The 18,931-nt window shown below is 42.8% G+C and overlaps 1 protein-coding gene across 1 annotated transcript; it reads left to right on the top strand.

The window, feature by feature from the left end:
- Window positions 1-1,359: 1,359 nt before the first annotated feature.
- Window positions 1,360-18,692, top strand: LOC120508638 (guanylate cyclase soluble subunit beta-2-like). Its single transcript, XM_039722442.1, has 15 exons — window positions 1,360-1,573; window positions 2,497-2,591; window positions 2,785-2,945; window positions 3,361-3,460; window positions 4,548-4,768; window positions 4,856-4,961; window positions 6,597-6,700; window positions 8,138-8,354; window positions 9,914-10,234; window positions 11,151-11,299; window positions 13,555-13,701; window positions 13,965-14,119; window positions 15,545-15,759; window positions 15,843-15,965; window positions 16,671-18,692. The coding sequence occupies exons 1-15, from the start codon at window positions 1,476-1,478 to the stop codon at window positions 16,820-16,822; spliced, it is 2,364 nt and encodes a 787-aa protein (XP_039578376.1). The 5' UTR covers window positions 1,360-1,475; the 3' UTR covers window positions 16,823-18,692.
- The last annotated feature ends 239 nt before the right edge of the window (window positions 18,693-18,931 follow it).

Below are 18,931 nucleotides of genomic sequence, written 5' to 3'. Positions count from 1 at the left end.
CTGCAGACAGACAGACAGGTAGCTCCTGCCGGGGAAAGATATGCAGACAGGTAGCTCCTGTCTTGCACCAACAGCTGCGGCCGGGGACAGACATGCAGCCCCTGCTGGGGACGGACGGACAGGCGGGCAGCCCCTGCTGGTGAGGGATGGACGGACAGACGGGCAGCCCCTGCCGGGTAACTCTGCCAAGTACCAAACCCCATGAATGCATTGCCTGTAACACCAATCACTAAGCTCCTGTTAACATCCCTGCTGCTGTCCTTTCCTCTCAGACAGGCTGGGTGGCTGCAGACACAGCCTGGATGATGGCAGCCACATGCAGGGACCTTCACCCCCTGCTTCTTGTCAGGCAGCAGCTGCCACCTCAGTAGCAGTCGAATGGAAAGTGCTGCTTCTCCCTACAAACCTCCTGTCCTTGGGTGAGGGTGGCTATGGACTCCACCGTTTCTGCTCCTGCTCCGCTAAGGGCAGTTTTAAGAAACCCTTGGCAAGAAACCTCTTCTGCCCTTGCCACACTCCCGGCTCCCTGCCCTCCGGAGCCTGGACCCGATGATCCCGGCCAGTGTCCAGCCGGGGCTCAGCAGCGGCTAGCGGGACGGGGGAGCTGCCGTGAGCTGCCGTCGTGCCGGCGATGCCGCGGCCCCGGGATGCTCCTCGGCACCGCTCGGAATTCCCGGCACAGCCGCAGCCGCGGGGAGCGCGCCTCTCCTGCGGAAAACAGCCGAGCCCGCGGGGGCGCGGAGGGACCGGGACCGCGGCGCTCGGGGCCGCTCCTCCCTGCCCGCGGACTCCGGGTACCACCGGGTACCACCGGGTGCCACCGGGCGCCACCGCCGCGGGCGAGCGCGGCGGGGCCGGGCGGACAGACAGACAGACGGGCAGCCCCGAGAGCAGGGGCTGAGCGCCGTGCCGTGCAGGGTGCTGACCCGCCGGCTGCGGGGCGCTCGCACCGCACCACGCGGGGCTGCTGCGCTCTGGCTCTGCCCCGCCGCTCTCCCTCCCTCCCTCCCGGCTCTGCCCCGCCGCTCCCGGCTCTGCCCCGCCGCTCTCCCTCCCTCCCGGCTCTGCCCCGCCGCTCTCTCCCGGCTCTGCCCCGCTGCTCTCTCCCGGCTCTGCCCCGCCGCTCTCCCTCTCTCCCGGCGCTGCCCGGTCCCGGGGCTGGCGGGCCCGCGCTGCCGCAGCCGGGCGGGGATGCCGTGCCCGGCCGCAGCGCCCAGCTCCGGCCCGGCACAGCGCACCCCCGGCCGCCCCGCCTCGCTGCTTCTCTGCAAAACACCTCCGGCTGCGCGCTCTGCCCTGCTGAGCGCTGGGGAAACGCTGAGGAAAACGCTGCGCTGTTTACTGGCAGATATAATGGTGTCCAACATGACTTTCTCTTTAGGCCGTCAAGCGTTATTCTTCTCTTCCCGTATAAAATTAGCAGAGCAATCTGAAATACAAAAAGGTGGCGTTTGAAAAAACAGTACATCTTCTCCATGTTCATATATTTGTTTTTGCAGTATGGATTTATAAATACGTGCCTGAAGTCTTTGGTGGTTGAAAAGTATGGTGAAGAAACATGGGAAAAATTAAGGTAAGGTGTTCCCAATAAATGTAGTGCATTGGAAGTGCTCAGGAATTCAGCAGCAGGAGATATAATTTCTTATTGGTAAATGGTAGCTCATGTGTATCTCAAGTATATTAGGAGTAACTAAAAGGGCAAAAGCAAGAGTTTCTTGCCTTGTAACACTTCATCCTCTGATACTAATTTGTCCCAATTAATTTGTCATATCAGATAATTAAATATGACATTTAGTCTTATAGACAACTTTGCAATAGACTCACTGGCTCACAGTGACAATAATCAGAAGTAATTACACTGAAAAGATGTCATCCTTAATATAAAGTCAGTTTAATTGCAGTACTGAGAAAAGCAGCTAAATCAGAATCATAGATCATCTGGTTCCAATCCCCCTGCCATGAGCAGGGAACCTTCCCCTAGACCAGACTGATGGAAGTCCCATTCAATCTGGCTTTGTTATCATCTCTGGTTTTGTCTTGTTTTTATGAGCTATATGGTATTTTCAAGATACATAAATGATACTTAGATGCCATCTAATCCATCCACCATATATTATCATCCATTGAAGCAAATAAAAAAAAAATCAGCAGGTTTGCAAAGCCCCAAGAATTTGATATTGTGGCCACATTGAACAACAAACCAGTAGACCAGAAGACAAACTAAGACTCCACTGGTTCTAGCACCCCACAGTATGATGTCCTAATCCTTGAAAGAGTTTACCACCATTCAGCCACGTTAAAGTAATTTAATTAATTTAAAGCACTTCAATATTAAACTTACATCATTAGGTGGAGTAGTGTGTTCCAATATAATGCTCGAGGGAGGCTGAGGAGTGCATTCACAGCAAACAGTATTTAAGAAATGCCAGTTGGGTCACCCAAGCATGTTGTATTTACAGCACTGCTGAGACAGGAATATTGTCTTCTCTGTTGTAGGCTGCAGGCTGGAGTCCAGGATTCTTTCTTGACTTTTGAGGTGTACAAAGATGAGATCACAATGCAGCTTGTTGACAAAGCCTGCAAAGTATTAGGTATGTGTTAGCATGCCTCAAAAATGGATCATGCTGGGTCAGGCCTGAGACTGCAGCCCAGGTTTTGTCTCCTGTGTCCTTGGGAATGCCTTTCCTATGTTGCAAATTTTCTGTCTTCAGTCTTAATCCACCTGACAGCATTGCAAGAACTTCCAAACCTTTCTTATTCCTTAAGGTATCTTTATTTTGCCAGGTGTTCCTGCTGACATTGTTCTGAGGGAGTTTGGAAAGTATTTCTTTGAATTCTGTAAGCGCTCAGGCTACGACCACATGCTGAGGACACTGGGTGGAAATCTCTATGAGTTCATAGAGAACCTGGACGCACTGCACAGCTACCTGTCCCTTTCCTACCAGGCAAGTCTGGGTAGTAACTGCTGAGCAGCTCTGCATGGACTCTGCCAGAGTTCACAGCACAAGGAACAGCACCTCATAGGCGTGAATAAATAATGAGAACAATCACCAAAGCATGTTCTCTTCTGCTATGTTCTGAAACAGATTACTCCAAATGTTAGGATAATTTCTAAAAAGGATTGGTTTTGACTAGTCCTCAACATTAGATATTACTTTCTACATTGGCTGTAATGCCTAGCAGATTTTCTTCACAGGTGAGAATATGTAATTTTCTGCTTTTCAGCTTATTTATATTACAGTGGATGTTATAAAGGCATGACATGCTTTTGTACAAGTGGAATTTATCAGTCTGCTTTCTGAAAAAGTAGACTTTTCCAGAAAAAAGATATTGAGGTTTTGGTTTTGTTTTTTTCCTCAGGAGATGAATGCACCATCTTTTAGAGTAGAAAAGAATGAAGATGGGTCAATGCATTTACATTACTATTCAGACAGAAGAGGTCTGTGCCATATTGTGCCAGGTAATGAGACTTAATGCGGAGTACAGATCAATGCAGTATGTATGCAGAGTAATCATCTATTTGCAGGTGCACTCAGAGTTCAGTATCTTTTTTCAGATGAGGTCTGGCCATGGAATTGAAGCCTGGTGGAGTTCAGTGTCCAGACTCTGAACTCATTATTTCCCTGATCACTCCTAGCTCCCAGTAAATTTCATCAAAATTTGATTAAATTTTGGGCATGACAACCCAGTCCATAAATGTCCATTGTTGCTATAGAATTCCCTCCCTGGAAGAAGAGTTCAAGTTCATGGTGTGTAATTGTGAGAATTAACTGTTTATTAATTCTCAGTGACTTGTGCTTTTTAAATTCCTGTGAAGTAGAAATTCTAGTTAAGTTGAAGACATTCATCTGCCTTGTACTGAACCCTGCTCCAGACTGAATCTTTCACCAGCATTTACCAGCATCTCCAGAGCTGTGCTTGTGCAAGCATTAGAGAGCTATAGGTCTGTAAGAGATGATCATATTCCTTTCTTTCATAAATGATGCTGAATTTAGAAGTTCAAAACTTCCCTTGTTGTTAAAACTTATTTGATATTGAAAGCAAAGAATTATTTGGAATTTCATACGGAGCTTTTGATGTCATTTTGATGTCCAGTATTTTGCCTAATACCTGACCAGAAATGAGAGAACTGATTGTGCATCTGCATGAAAGATACTTCCTTCCTTTCAAAATACAGTATTCTTCAATGACCGAAATAGATTGTGTAGCAGAATCTCTTTAGACTCCCTGCACTCTTTGGGTTGAATTCATGTTATTGCTCTATGGCTACTTGAGCACATTCTTCAGCTGTCCTGCTGAGCTGCTCCTGGTGAAAATCAGTATTTGTCCTCAGCCAAGGCAAAAGCAGCATACCTTTGAAGCTGAGCTCCTGTGAGCATATTCTCCTCATGGCAGCTGTAGCAAGGACGACATGTGTTGCTTTCTTCTTCCAGAGTTTTTTTGGGAAAGTGATTTCTGAAACAGTGAAATTCCACTGGGGACCCTCTAAAAGGGGAATTGAAAAGGTTTTGTTCTTGGCAATACCTTGTCTTTTGTTTCCCCTTCAGGAATCATTGGTGCAGCAGCCCTGGATTTTTTTAACATTGAGATTTCAATGAAAATAGTCAATCAAACAGAAGAAGAAGAAAGAACTGGGAAAAAAGAACATATTGTTTTTCTTGTCACTCAAAACCCTCTATTTCCATGCAAGGAAAGAAATGAATTTTCTTCCTCATCTCAATGTCTTGTTGACTCTGAAAAACAAATTGAGAACCAACTGAATAAAGAGGTATTTTAATATTCATTATCATCATATTACTAAAATATATTTAAGATAAAAACACCCTTGAATTTCCCTTTGGATTTATTTCAACAGGACCTTGAAAAAGCCAAGAATGCAAATGGAGACAGAGGAAACTCTGTTTGTCCTGTTAAGAAAAGTCACTGGAAAACATTGAGAGGAATAATCACATTAGGAAAAGGTGAGAGATCATTCAGAGGGAGCTCCTCATCATTTCTGAGTCTCTTCAGCTAGAAAATCAGTAAGCCTCCCTAACCCACCCACCCATCCATTTTGAAGTTACCATTTATATTTCCTCTGCAACTTTTCAAAATGTTTCTGGTTAAGTTTCTTTCAGCTTGACATTGATGATCAAAGAAAAATTGCAGATAATAAGCATGCTTAGTAATGACAGATACTTAAGTGGAATATGACCTGTCACTTTTGTCTCTTAAACAGGGCTTTCATCTGAAAAGTGTTCTTCTATAAAATGCCATTGTGTGGTGAATTTGATTCTTCATTCTCATGTCACTTGGTTTAAGATGCTGAATTTAAAAGTGTGTTTTTTAACTTGGTAGATACTACTCCTTTCCAAAATTATCAACTGTAGTAAATTTTGAATACCAAATTACATCCTCCACTACCAAAAGTCTCCTGCTAATCTTGTAATCTCTGTTCTTGCCTTTATGTATTAGATGTTTATATATGTTTATAAAATGGAAGGAATTTTAGGATCTTTTGATTCCCCAAATGGAATGAGAATCTAGCTGAGTATTGCCAAGATGTCTGCATTCTGGGATGAGTGAAAAATTGAACCTGGTAGCACCTGGTGCAGTGTCACATGCATTACAAGGGCAGATATACTAAGCAAGAAATTAATATATATTTAAAATAAAATTTTAGACTAGCATTATTACTAAAAAAATAAATTCTTTAGCTATAAGTGTGAGTTATCAAGAACCAGATTTTGATAAATTAAAAACCCACACTGACTTTCCCTGAAGCAGTAAGAGATTCTAAGTTTGCAATATTTTGCACCAATCTCCTGAGTGACTTGAACATTTGTTCTCAGCAGAACTTACTGGAGTAACTGTCATAGCTACCTTCAGGGGGAAAGAGATCACTGGAAGTAATCATCTTTTTGATTCTGGTGGGTTACTGGGAATCTAAGTTTATGCCATGAAGATCAGAGGTTTAGGGTACTTCACTCAAAAGATGAGCTGTTTTGATATTTTACCCACTGTATTCCTTTTACAAAAATAGCTGCTAGTAAGCACAAACTACTCTGTAGATTTGTGACCCTTTTGTAAAAATTCTCAGGGTAAGTAAAATAGAAACCAAACAGTAATTCTGTCTCTGTGCCATGGACATTGTACATATGGTTTATTGTACAGGAGTCTAAAACCCAGATCACACTGGGTTTTTTTCTCTTAGTGTTCCTTAGTAGCTGGCAAAGTGTATTAAACCCACTTCTGTACACACTTTTGTGGGATGTGTCTGTGTTATATTGCTGTGGCATCTGCAGATTCATAGAGAAGTAGCATCTACAGGTGTTCATCTATTCTTATTTTTTCTACATAATTTCATGCATCTAGTGCTTTTTGGTTTTTGTGTGCTTAAATTTTAAATGCTCAGCCAACTCAGATTAGTTGCTAATCAGCTGTGGATTACACTGCAGAGCATTTAGCACAGATGGGGCACATTTCTGGGCCCACACACTGTTTGCTTTGTCTTCCCTCACTGTGATATACGGTCCTGTCTCACTGAGTGATAAAAAGTCATGCTGATTGGTTTTATGAAGTGCAGCCTGATTTTAAATCTACACATCTCGCCACAGGTAAGCTCCTGAGAGGATTTGATCCTGTTTATCCCAAGAGCCTCTGGATTGACACAAAAACATTTTGCAATGGACTTCCTTTTCATATGGTTTTTGACAAAGAGGTAGGACAAGCATGTGGTCAGGGCCCTTAATTTGCATAAGCCTCAGAGTAATTTCCTTTTGTTTTGACTGTCCTACAGTTCCCTGCTGCGTACTCTTGTGTGCAGTGTACACTCTCTTACAGGATTTGCAGGAATACTCTGTACAGAGACATGCTCTGTATCACTGCAGATAAGGATCTTCTTTGAATTCATTGAGTTCCCATGTCTGAAACATCTGCCAGCAAGGTTTATTGCAGCAGTCTAGCAGTCTATCTGTTACCAAATAGTGAGCAGAATTTTTTGAGGTTTCTGGTCACCTCCCTGTCCCTGGATATACCAGAGCCAAGTCCCATCCTTTAAAGTGGCTTTGTATTTACAGTTTCCTGCTCTCCTCCCAGTTACTGTTCCAAGGATTGTCCCAAGCTCCTTGTGCTTCCTGAGTCTAATCCTGCATGCTTCTGCTGGAAAGCCCAGCCACTACTGCATCAGGCAGCATGCAGCCCCTCTGGGACCCCCAAATCTCTTTACCTTCTGGGGCAGGGCTGAGTCTCCTCTCCTGCTCACACAGCCCTTGGCGGGGCTGCCCTCTGGCTGCTTCCCAGCTCGCCTGGGTCCCCACCAAGCTACAGGTCCTCCTGCTCTGAACCCTGTGGAGAGAATATTGGCTTAAGACAGGAACAAAGAAGGGAGAAGCTGAGGATGGGACAGCAGAAGAACACTGAATCCATTCCCCTCAAGGAACACGTTTTGGCATTGTGCTGGTTGAGATACCAGAACATATAATCTGCTTCCTGCCATTGCCCACATCAGCCAAAATACAGAGTCTTAAACCTTTCATGAAGGCCAGTTTGCATAATTTAATAAAATTATTAGTGTGCAAAGAAGTCCTACACCCATTACTGATAGCCAGGTTAGAGCTTCAATAACCAATGACGAGCAGAAAAGAACATTTCTGCAGAATTTAAGAGCTCATGTATGGTCAGCAGAGGAAAGGAAAATGATTAAACCTTTACACTTCGTTAAGAGAAAGTAACCCATGGCATCTATTAGAAAATTAATATTTGCCAAGGCATTTTATGCCACAGTTATTTTCGTTTTGGGATACAAGACACTCCAGTGTCTCAAATTTTCTCCTGCAAAATTCTCAGATTTTCTCCTGTAAGGCTGTTTGTGAGGCCCACACAAATGCAGCAGGGATAATAGCAGGTAGTTTTGGGGGTTTCTCACAATTGACAGGAAGGAACATTTTAATAACAACATTCCTTTCTTGGGCTTTGTCTTGCTATGAAGGGCATGCATTCAGGGCTGTGTAGCACTACACTGACAGGGTAGAAACTTCGCTCAGAAATAATCCATGTGCTCTAGAAAGGCTAAGTGTGTGGAAATGTTATGAACATTTGCTTGGTCTGAACCCAAAGGGACACAAATTGTAACATTGGTCCATATTTTCTTTTTAAGCTCAAAGTGAAGCAAGCTGGGGTGAGCATTCAGAAGATTGTACCTGGCCTTCAGACCATGGGCATCTCCTTGGATCAGTATTTCAGGATCGTTCACCCAGAAGTACCCTTCACCATCTCCAGCATTCAGAAATTCATCAACAGCCAATTTGTTTTCCAGACCAGAAGAGAGATGATGCCTGAGTCATGGAAAGAACGGCCAATGCTGGAGCTGAGAGGTACTTCAGTGTTTGCAATAGAAGAAGTGCTCCTATTAGATCAGGAATTAGGCTGAGGTGCACTCCTGACCTCCCTCCACTCCTATAAATAGCCTTTGGGCAGTGAGGAGATTAGATGGGTCTGCTTAGAGAAGCAGTAGATGCTTGTACACAAATTCTGCTATCACCTCACCAGATTTTGAAGGCTTTCAGTCAGAAGCAACAACTCAACTCCTATTTGAAAGGCTTAGAAAAATGGTGGTTTTCTGATGCTGCAAAACTCACATGTGAATACATGGTTTGTTCTTAATTTATGCCTTTAAGGGGAGTTATTTGCTGCTGGCTGGGTTTCCAATGTGATTAAAAATAGATTAGTTCTCTGTGCTTTTATTTTTTATAGTACATTTTCAGGTTCTGTCTTCACACACCTCCCCAAAGCCACGTAAGAGAGTTTACCAGTTAAAATTATCTCAGCAAATGAGATATTGTATTTGCTTTATTTTTACTGAGACAACTGAATATGGGATGATCCTCTGCTTGGTGTAATTCACCACAATGGCATTTGGTTTAATTGTTCTGTGACTTCAGTTTTTCTTTTCTGAACTATGTAATGTGACCTAATTTTCTCTTGTCTCCTTTCACCTTTATGTAATGAGTGTCAAATCTTGTTTTCCTGAGATTCAGAAAAAAATTAAGCATTTAGGGACAACCTTGAAAAAAGTAATGCTACCAAAACAAGGAACTTTGACCAGCCATGGGTACAATTGTACTTTCCCTTGTCCTCTGGGGGTTAGTTCACATGTATTTCTGATGTTTCAATCCTCTTAGTTTTAAAGCTGTCCATCCAGCAACCATGGCAATGAGGTGAGGGAAAAAGAAAGAAATAGGAATTCCTAGATTACTGTTTAGAAAACAATTATACTTATGAAGAAAGATAATAACAACAACAACAACAACAATAATAACAATCAGAGTCAAAATCAAACCTCAAGCAAAACCCAAAAAACTAGATTCCCCACCAAAAATCCCTTTTACCTTTCAGGCATTTTTGTAACTGCTTATTTAGATTATGATAGTAACTGAAAGCTTCAGTTTCCAGGGAGGAAAGTGCCATTGACTTTACTGGGACATAAACTATGCACTGTGAAATTAAACTTCTAATGCTTTGCTTAATCTCTGTGAGTCTCAGTTCCCCTATGCACGATTCTGACTGACTGGCTTTGGGAACAGCCCGAGAACTAGGAGGAGAGGAGGGGAAAATGCAGAGAGGAGCAGAAAGGAGAGGAGAGATGTTGTGAGCACTGGGGTTCCTCATTAGGAGGAGGAACTTGAATCCTAGCTGGGCTCTGCCCAGCACCTGCAGTGAGGGAGTGACTGCTTCCTGGGTTCCAAAATTTTCTTATTGGCTCCTCCGAACCAGTTCACCTCGAATTCCTAGGGAACAGATTCCTGTGATCATCCAGACCCTACAGAAACCCACCGAGCTTAGAACTCACCCCCTAGAATTAACTCCAGCAATGCAGAGCACCCTGTGAAAGGCCACAGTGCTGAAAAGCCTTGCCGACGCTGGTTCCCCACAGGGCAGATGATGTGGATGGAGCCCCTGCAGTGCATGCTGTACCTGTGCTCACCTCTGCTGCGCTCGCTGCACGAGCTGGAGGAGCGGCAGATGCACATCGCGGACATCGCGCCCCACGACGTCACCAGGGACCTGATTCTCCTCAATCAGCAGCGCCTGGCAGAGATGGAGCTCTCCAGCCAGCTGGAGAGGAAGAAGGAAGAGCTGCGCATCCTGTCCAAGCACCTGGAGGAGGAGAAGAAGAAGACGGAGGCCCTGCTCTATGCCATGCTCCCCCAGCACGTGGCCAACCAGCTGAAAGAGGGCAAGCGAGTTGAGGCAGGTGAATGAACAGGGTGCATTTGGGATGGGTGATTTGTGCAGCAGGGGTGGGGATAGAGAGACTGGGGTGCTGGCACAGCCCCTTTGCCACTGCCCTGGAGTCCATGCTCCACTTGGTGACATCCATGCATTGGAGGAGGATCACAGACTCTTAATTTTGCTGATAATAAAATTAGGCTATTCTTTCAAAGAAAGCTTTGGAAGCTCTTTGCTAAAACTGTTCCTTAGGTGGTGAAAGGTGGTAGTGCTGCCCATTCAGTGAACAAAATTCAGTGTTTCAGCAGTAATCTGAGATTTTGGTTTTAATGTGGGTATATAGGAAGACAAGGGCTCAGAAGTGAAGGGAATAAAGTCTTTGCCAGAAAATTCTCCTAGTACCTCTATGCTATTTATAAATGTAGGATTGTGATGATTCCCATTGTCATTAAGGGTAACAATAATATGCTTAAATTCCCTTTAGTAAGCACATATATGAAATTAGGGATAACGAGTTCAGCATTTCCTGTATACTTTTCAAAGCACTTTCTACTACTTTCTTTTCTTACACACTGGGAGTTGTGGAACAACTTATTGTTCATATCCTGCATTTGTGTTCTGTGGGATTGTAACTTGTAAACAGGTTTTCAGAATTGCTTTTGAGGTAATGAATTTCATACACAATGTGTGTTCTTTTGTCAAATTTAAAAATTATTTTGATTCCCTTAAACTTCTCCTGTGTGCAAAAACCCAACATGTTTGGGTTGTTTGAGATGTGCAATTATTCCTGTATTGATACACTCTGACACCTCTCCTTCCTCTCAGCACCCATGTGTGATTATTACATATGAGAGGCCATAGAATGATCTTTTCAAACAAGTCTCAAACAGATACTGTGATTGTGCAGCCATTACAAACACCACTGCTCTCTCTGCCCACAGGAGAGTTCAAGGAGTGCACTATATTGTTCAGTGATGTGGTGACCTTTACCAACATCTGTGCCCAGTGTGAGCCTATTCAGATAGTTCTCATGTTAAATTCAATGTACCTGAGGTTTGACAGACTGACCACAGTGCATGATGTGTACAAGGTAGGTACTGATCAAAAAAGGCTGCAGAAATTTTTGCTGGTTTTTTTGTTTGTTTGTTTGGTGTTTTGTTTGTTTGTTTTGGTTTAAAATCTACTTAAATCAAATTTTTGCTGGTTTTTTTGTTTGTTTGTTTGGTGTTTTGTTTGTTTTGGTTTAAAATCTACTCAAATTCTCATCACCACAGCATGATTGTTGATTAAACCATAAAATATGACCTATTTGTAGTGGCCACACAAACTGAAAAACAGGGAGAAGTGGGCATTATTGGATAGGAACTCAAGTTCTGTCATAGGCTAAAGCCTTTTCCACGGTGCTAATGCCAGAACGGCTCTTCTTTCATATCTCTCTCTCTTCCTCCTTTCTCAAATACCTATCCAACATGAAAAATTTGCCTAGTTCTTTTATTTGAACCTCTAAATAGGTCACTTTGGTGAGAAATAGCATTATAGACAATAGCCAGCCAATAGCTAGACTTCAGTTTCATGGAGGTCTTCAGCAATGGTATCCTCTGCTGCCAACCCCCACAGAGCATCAATTAGACCTAGACTGGGCATGTGGTCTCCAAACTGTGCTGGAAAAATCAGAGCCCTGGCTGGCCTGTAATAATAGTGTTACCAACACTTCCAGAGGTACCAGATTTAATGTGCTGAAGAACAGTTCCTAAGTTTCTCTCTGTCCTCAGCTCATGAAATATTTAGGAAGGCAGAAATAGTAAAGGGTGAAATCCAAATCTCATTTATTCTTTGCTCAGGCAAGGCTTGCAGTTCATCCCACAATAAATTGTACTGGGAAACCAGAAGCATTTCTTCCTTGGCAAGGAATCTGTATTCAATAATTGAAGAATTCAGGATATGGCCCACAGATTTCAGGATGAATTAGCCTCATATTCTTTCTAAATCATCCCTCATAAGTAAATGATCTGTCACTATAATAATCTCCTTTTGAAGCCTGTATATAACTCCTATTAATATTGGAGGAAGTTACTGGGGTACAGAGAGCAAGGATGAGATTGCTATTGCAGGGAATTGGGAAAGCAATGAAATAGTGACATTGATCAAAGAAACTTGGCCCAAGCTTATAAACATCTGAAGTTACGAATAAATCTTGTTAAATTAAATCTTCTACTATGGCTGAAAAATAATTAGGGTATCTATTTACATTAGTAGCTTTTTACAGTTGTTTTTAATTTGTTACAGAAAACTACTGGCATCACTGTGGGTTTGGCTGTCTGATAAAAGGCATGGACAGGAACACATTCTTTGAGATTGAAGTGCTGACCTGTTTTAAGTCATTGTGTTAATGAACAAACCCAAATGTTATGTTTCCACACTCCTATTGGTGTTAATTTTTAAGAAAGTCAATTAGTCTAACCTAAAAGATTTCTCTTTTACTGATGATAAATGGGCCAGTGGAACCTTATAAAAGCAGTTTAGAACATTTCATTACCATGTAACAGGCTTTTACAGTGGATTTTGAGCATTTAAGAATTCTCTTTTTCAAACAGGTCTGTTCTATTCCCAGCAAAATTTGTGTTACAGTATCAAAATCCAAAGCATTTCTCAGGTACTTTAGCATGTATTCCAAAGAGACTGGATAACTGAAGGAGGACAAACCCTTCAGCATTTGTCTCACAGGCTGCAGCTGTTGTGGGAAAGCAGCTGGTTGTAGGGAAGGATGCTCCCAAATTGTTTAGCCCACATTGTGTTCTGTGAGATCCTGGAGACTGGAGGTTCCTTAATTTTGTGTGAGCCCTTAATCATCATCAACAGTGAATGGGCGCTCTTGCTTTTTTGTGGCTATTAAAAAATAAATCTCTCCCAAACAAGAAATATGCTTTTAGTACCAATTGTGAATGAGAGCTAATTAACAGCACTCATCCATCAGGTGACCTCCTGGCTCAGGAGGCTGTGCCTCTTTGCATAGACCCAGCTCTGCCCTGGGTGAGAGGAAGGCAAGCAGTCTGCACTGTTGCAGCCTTTCTTGCACAGCAGCTCTTCCTCCTTAGGCTCTCTCACACTGATATCTAAAGTGGGTCAAGTGAGCAGGGACAGAATGTGATGGAATTTTTAGTGTGGAGTGAAGCAAAGGACCTCCATCTCAAGGAAGCTCATGTGTGCTAAAGCTTTTCAGTGACTGGAAGCATCTTTTAAGAGAAAGGGGCAGTTGGCGCAGATGAGAAGAGCCCTGAAGAGCAAAACACTAACCTGAGCGAGATGCAGCTGGCATGCTCATGTGCTTGTCCCTCTCAATTAAAGGTGGAGACGATTGGAGACGCCTACATGGTGGTGGGGGGTGTCCCTGTGCCTGTCCCCACTCACGCAGAGCGAGTTGCTAATTTTGCCTTGGGCATGATAATGGCAGCCAAAGGAGTACAGAACCCAGTTTCTGGAAATCCTATCCAAGTAAGTTAACACAAAGGTGCACGTGTGTCTGTCTGCTTCTTGTGCTGAGCTTCTGGTTAATGTATTGCAGCAGCACCTCAAAGAGCTGCTTCTACTCCTCTTTGGCTTTGGGCACATTCCCATGAGGAGCTCTCCCTGTGGATATTTGATATCATTCTGGTGTCCAGTGTTGTGTTGAGATGAACTTTTCGGTGGCTGGATAGCACTAAGAAAGATGTTAAATAACAAGTGACACTTTTGGGGGGTGTTTTATCTTTGTAAAGATTCGAGTTGGGATCCATACAGGTCCTGTCCTGGCGGGGGTTGTTGGAGAAAAGATGCCTCGTTACTGCTTGTTTGGGGACACGGTGAACATCGCCTCCCGCATGGAGAGCCACGGCGTCCCCAGCAAAATCCACCTCAGCTCCAGTGCCTACCAGTGAGTGACTGAGGGGAACCTCACCTGCTCAAATCCACTGCCTTGGCAGTGCACCTTTCAGTGTAGATGGGGCTTAGTCACTCATTTAAGCAGCTTGTAAAGGGAAGTCACTGCTTGTAAAGAGTCTTATTTTTTTCCTAATTATTCCAAATGTACTTATGTATAGGAGCAGAGGCTTGAGAGAGCAAAATATTAGAAAAAACAACTGTGATGACTTATTTGGAAGTACTGATAAATTGATGTAGGTGCTAGAAAGACAGCCAGAACATCTAGAACATAAAAGGCTTAAAATCTCTCTGAGCACCACAATTTGTAGTGAAACAGATTCATTTACACTTACTAAGGATTAATTGCCTAAACAGCTATCCTCTTCATGCTGTAATTTACTTTCCAGAAACTCATGTTTGTAAAAAATTAATTCTACATTTCCAAGAACTTTATGTATGCATAAAATCTGTATGCAACAGTGGAAGCAAAGACAAACTACAAAGGAAGGAGTACAACAGCATTGTCTGGGCACATAGGAATGATGTTGGGAAAATGAGAACTCAGCTGGCACTGAAATGGGAAACAAAGTTCAAAGGCAGTCAGAGGAGCTGTGCAATGTTAGAATATAAATAGAAACATGGACCTGCTGTGGCAGGTGATTTAGTGACAGTGCCCTGAAGAAAGGCTGAGTTACTTAAGGCCTCTCTTGCTTTGGTTTTCACTGATGAGTTCTTCAAGGTCCCTGCACCAAGAGCCAGGTTCAAGGAGTAGGTGAACTATGAGTACTGGGGGAGGATCAGAGCAGGGATCTTTTGAGACATCTCAATCTACAGAAATGCAGGGATCTGAGGTGATGAGAGCTGGGTGGTGGCACTGCAGAGCTGCTGTCAGCTCTGGCAGGCCACGACTGTCAGCACACAGCAGCTGAAGAAAGCTACAGCTGTATGGAAAAATGGCAAGGGGGACATGGGGAAACTGCAGGCTGATCAGCCTCATGTCAGTCCCAGAGCAAATCAAATGGTCATTTCTGGACACATGAAAAAGGCAATTGGGAATAGCAAGTCTGGATGTAAAATAAACTAGTAAATCATGCTTGACGGACCTGATTGCCTTTTCTGATGAAATGACTGGGGATAATTCTGTCTAGCTCATATTGGCTGCCTCAGTTCTTCATTTCTATTTACTGGTAAATAAGAACGCTCCACCCTACTGAAGAATTTGACTATGTGATCCATTAATTTTTGATCAGGCTGTATGTGTAATGCTATGAAAGCACAGCAGGCTTGAATAAACAGTTGAAACAAATCCTCAGTTGTTCACAAATTGAGACTCTTTTCCCCAGACTGTTATGATTTGATCACTCAGCCCTTTGAAAACATCAGTGTCATTTTTACTTGTCTTGAATTTTCATGTGTCATTTTGCTTCTGATACTTTAGGTGCCTAAAATACAAGAATTTTGAGATTACTGAAAGAGGAGAAATAGAAGTAAAAGGCAAAGGGAAAATGCACACCTACTTCCTCATTAGAAATAAATCTGCAACTGAGAATGAGATTATGGGAAGGCCAATGAAAGATTTAGATTCTGGCCATGAATCTGTTCAGTCCTTTCCAGAAGGCAAGATTGAAACTGTACCAAGTTCTCATCAGCCAGGTAGAGTCAACTCAACACATTTTCCTCCTTGAACAAATGAACATTAATACAATCCAATTAAATGTCCTTTTGTGTTCTTTCAGCTACTCAGACCCAGCAAAAGAAGGACCAGACCCCAGCTATTGCAATGAAGTATGTTGATGGCCCCACGGATGCACAAAACAGCCTCAAAAGAAGAAATCAGATGAAAGTTGGAGATTTAACAGGTAGTTATTTAGTTAGCATCTCACAAAGATGACAGAACTAGAAAGTAACTGAGGCTTAATCTTGCAAGTTCTTTATATTAATCTTCTAAATAACCATAGTTTGTCAAGCCAGACATTCATGCCAACATATGCACATTATCCTTCTGCACAATCCTTAGGGCCAGACAACTTTCACCTCTGGAGCAATCCCAGGTGTTGGTTTGCACTAGTGAGAAGGAAGCTGACAGAGCTGTCAAACCCCAGAGCCCTTCTGGGAGTGCAAATAGAATGGATAAACCTTAGACAACACAGGGACAGACGCATGAAGTGTTCATGTACACATCTTTTCCTAGCAAAGATGTAGTTATGGGGGAGCCTTACCAACTCAAGAGAGTCCCCAGTCCTGCCTGCTGCAGGAGTCAGAAGGATTTATTGCCATGCTTATGTTCTGTGGCCAAAGTTCATTCTCCTTTGAAGTAGCTGATACTGAGATAGCAGATTTGATGCCATAACAACCTAATCTAATGCAGCAAGTCTTGTAGTTCTATTTATGTGTTTTGTGGATTTTAAACAGACTAAATATGTTGTCGCTAATTACTGGAAAATATTTTACTGCCTTCCCTCCCACCTGCTTAGATGTGGTGGTTAATCTAGTATGTGGTGTGCTGACAAACAGAAACCTCTCTGGTCCTTAAAAACTCACAGTGCAGGAGTGTTTCCTTTCAGGCAAAACTTGTGATTCCAAAAGCGATGGGAGTCTCCATGGCAACCAGCATGCAGATGATGGTCCTCGTCCTCCAAACCAGGGAAGAGTCAAACCTGCTGCTGAAGAGCCACAGAACAGAAATGTTCGCTCTAATTTTTGCACTTTACTCTGAGTTTCTTACTTTTACATTAAACAGAGAAGTTTTATTATGATTTTGTGCATTTTGCTGTTATGGGACTGATTTTGTATATGAGTACCACATGATTTTGTAAAAAAAAAGAAAAAAAAAGACATTTCATCACAGTTTTCAGTAAAAATAAAGCAGTGGAGGAATTTTTTTAATCCATCTACATGGGCCATATAATTCTTCCAGTTGAGAAAGAAACCCTTGCAGGATACTTTGAAGATGCATTTTTAGCCTGTGCCACATCTTTGAATATCCTTGTGTAAAAATCATGTGTTGGTATCTGATGCAGCAATCGAGAAAGAGGTGACTCATCCAGCTAGAAATATTCCTACTCAAATGAGCACTTGCCATAAAAGAAACATTCCCTGAAGTGACCATCTGTCTTGACTCCAGCACAGCCAACAACTTCCCCATGTAAGGTTAGCAGCATTCCACCTATGTTTTAACTGCAATAACAGCTTAATTTCTTGACTCATCTTTGGTTGGGTAAAGGCATTAGGAAGTAGAAGTTCAGAATGATATAAAACAACCTGTATTTTTGCATCCTGAAGAGAGAATAATGTGTACTTGATAGCAGCCAACAGTAGAAAAGACCAGCCATACATACTGTGCACAGAAGAACATGGAAATTGTGGAGCTACAAAGCATCAGATTTGTCACAACACTGAAGGACTCTTCAAGGCCTGCAACTTCGAGACCTTCAAATGAATTTCAAGTTTATTTATCATTTTCTTCACCCTGGCTAGAAAGAAAAAAAATAAATTCTGGACTGCAGAAGGAGACTGTTAGTGCTGGAATTAATAATTGAAAACAACAGTATTAGAGATCAGCATTACCTGCTATCAGAGGCTGCCCAACTGAAATACTTCTGTGCTGGCATATTCTTAGATTAGGCCTGATCAGAAATGGGAGGGAAAAATTGAAGCTCATTTGTCAGGGATTTCAGAGAGAGGAGCAAAAATACAGTGGATATAAAGGTTGTAGACAATTTGATGCGCCATAAATTGTGTTCTCACTCCTATAAATGGAGCTTGGAATAGGTGGGTGACTTTGACAGAAGATGTGCCCTGCACACTGATTTATTACCTTTGGCTGTGGATTCATCGACTAAGGATGCAGGCATGAGACCAATGTGAACTCTGGGCAAGAACTCACTGGAGGAGGTGATAAAGTTACTCCTCTCTGACAGTCTGGAGCATCACATTTCCACCTCTGTGTCTGCAGCAAGAGCAAGGCTCTTTAAGCACCAGACAGAGAGCCAAGACTGATGAAAGACATCTTCTCCTCTTTATAGTATAGCCAGATGAAATTTCACCTGGTTGGATTTTTTTTTTTTTTCCAAATTTCTGAGACAGGAGCTGGGCAGCTCAGTCTAGAGGAACAATTAGTGCAATTAGAGCAGCAGAGGAGGATGCACAGAGTGAAGCCATCGGTGCTGCTCTCCACTAAAGAGGTGTTCCAGGGGTTTTCCAGGTGTGGTCCCATGCAATGAACGCCTGTAGCTTTTGGAGCACCTCATAAGCACATGCTCTGGCTCAGCTTCCTCCAGAAGAGATCCATTGAACACTTGCTTTGCTTAAACCTGCCTTCTTGCTCTGAGCAATCTCTGGGTGTTTAATATTGGGATGTTTTAATTGCCAGTGAGTGCTCCATGGTGAGTTCCTTCATGCTGTCCTGTGGTAAAAGTGGTGTGCTCAGTGGTTTCTCTGTGGCATCTGCTACCACCTGGCTCTCCTGCAGCTGCAGAGCTGGGTCAAATCTGCACCACTGCTTCTAAAAATTAATGTGCATCATCATGTGTTCTTAAATCTGTAGGCACTTCTAAAGACTGCAAAAATATAATTCAAAAATAAATCTTTTCATTAATATACCGACTGCCATTTGTCAGCGATTACTTTGATTCCTGTCCCTTTTTTCCTTTCCACCTTTTCTATTCCCCTTTTCCTCTAGGCCTACAAAAGTGCTCAGTTCTTGTGTCAGTCACATATCTACAGTGAACTGACACAAAAAGGGTAGGAGAAGGAAATTCCCACTGCTGCTTCATGGAAGCTGAGGCTTAGAAAAATTAAAAGTTGAGCTTTTGAAAGCTTTCTA

Source organism: Passer montanus, unplaced genomic scaffold (assembly GCF_014805655.1).
Source record: "Passer montanus isolate IOZ18808 unplaced genomic scaffold, ASM1480565v1 scaffold48, whole genome shotgun sequence".
In the NCBI taxonomy this organism is placed as follows: Eukaryota; Metazoa; Chordata; class Aves; order Passeriformes; family Passeridae; genus Passer; species Passer montanus.
Note: the sequence above shows the minus strand (reverse complement) of the source record. Positions and strands in the feature narration are given on the sequence as shown.

Excerpts from the sequence above, each read along its gene's own strand:
- LOC120508638 (XM_039722442.1), top strand. The coding sequence starts at position 1,476 with ATGTTCATATATTTGTTTTTGCAGTATGGATTTATAAATACGTGCCTG. Across the intron at positions 10,235-11,150 it reads GGGCAAGCGAGTTGAGGCAG|GAGAGTTCAAGGAGTGCACT; the intron begins GTGAATGAACAG and ends CTCTGCCCACAG. Across the intron at positions 11,300-13,554 it reads CAGTGCATGATGTGTACAAG|GTGGAGACGATTGGAGACGC; the intron begins GTAGGTACTGAT and ends TCTCAATTAAAG.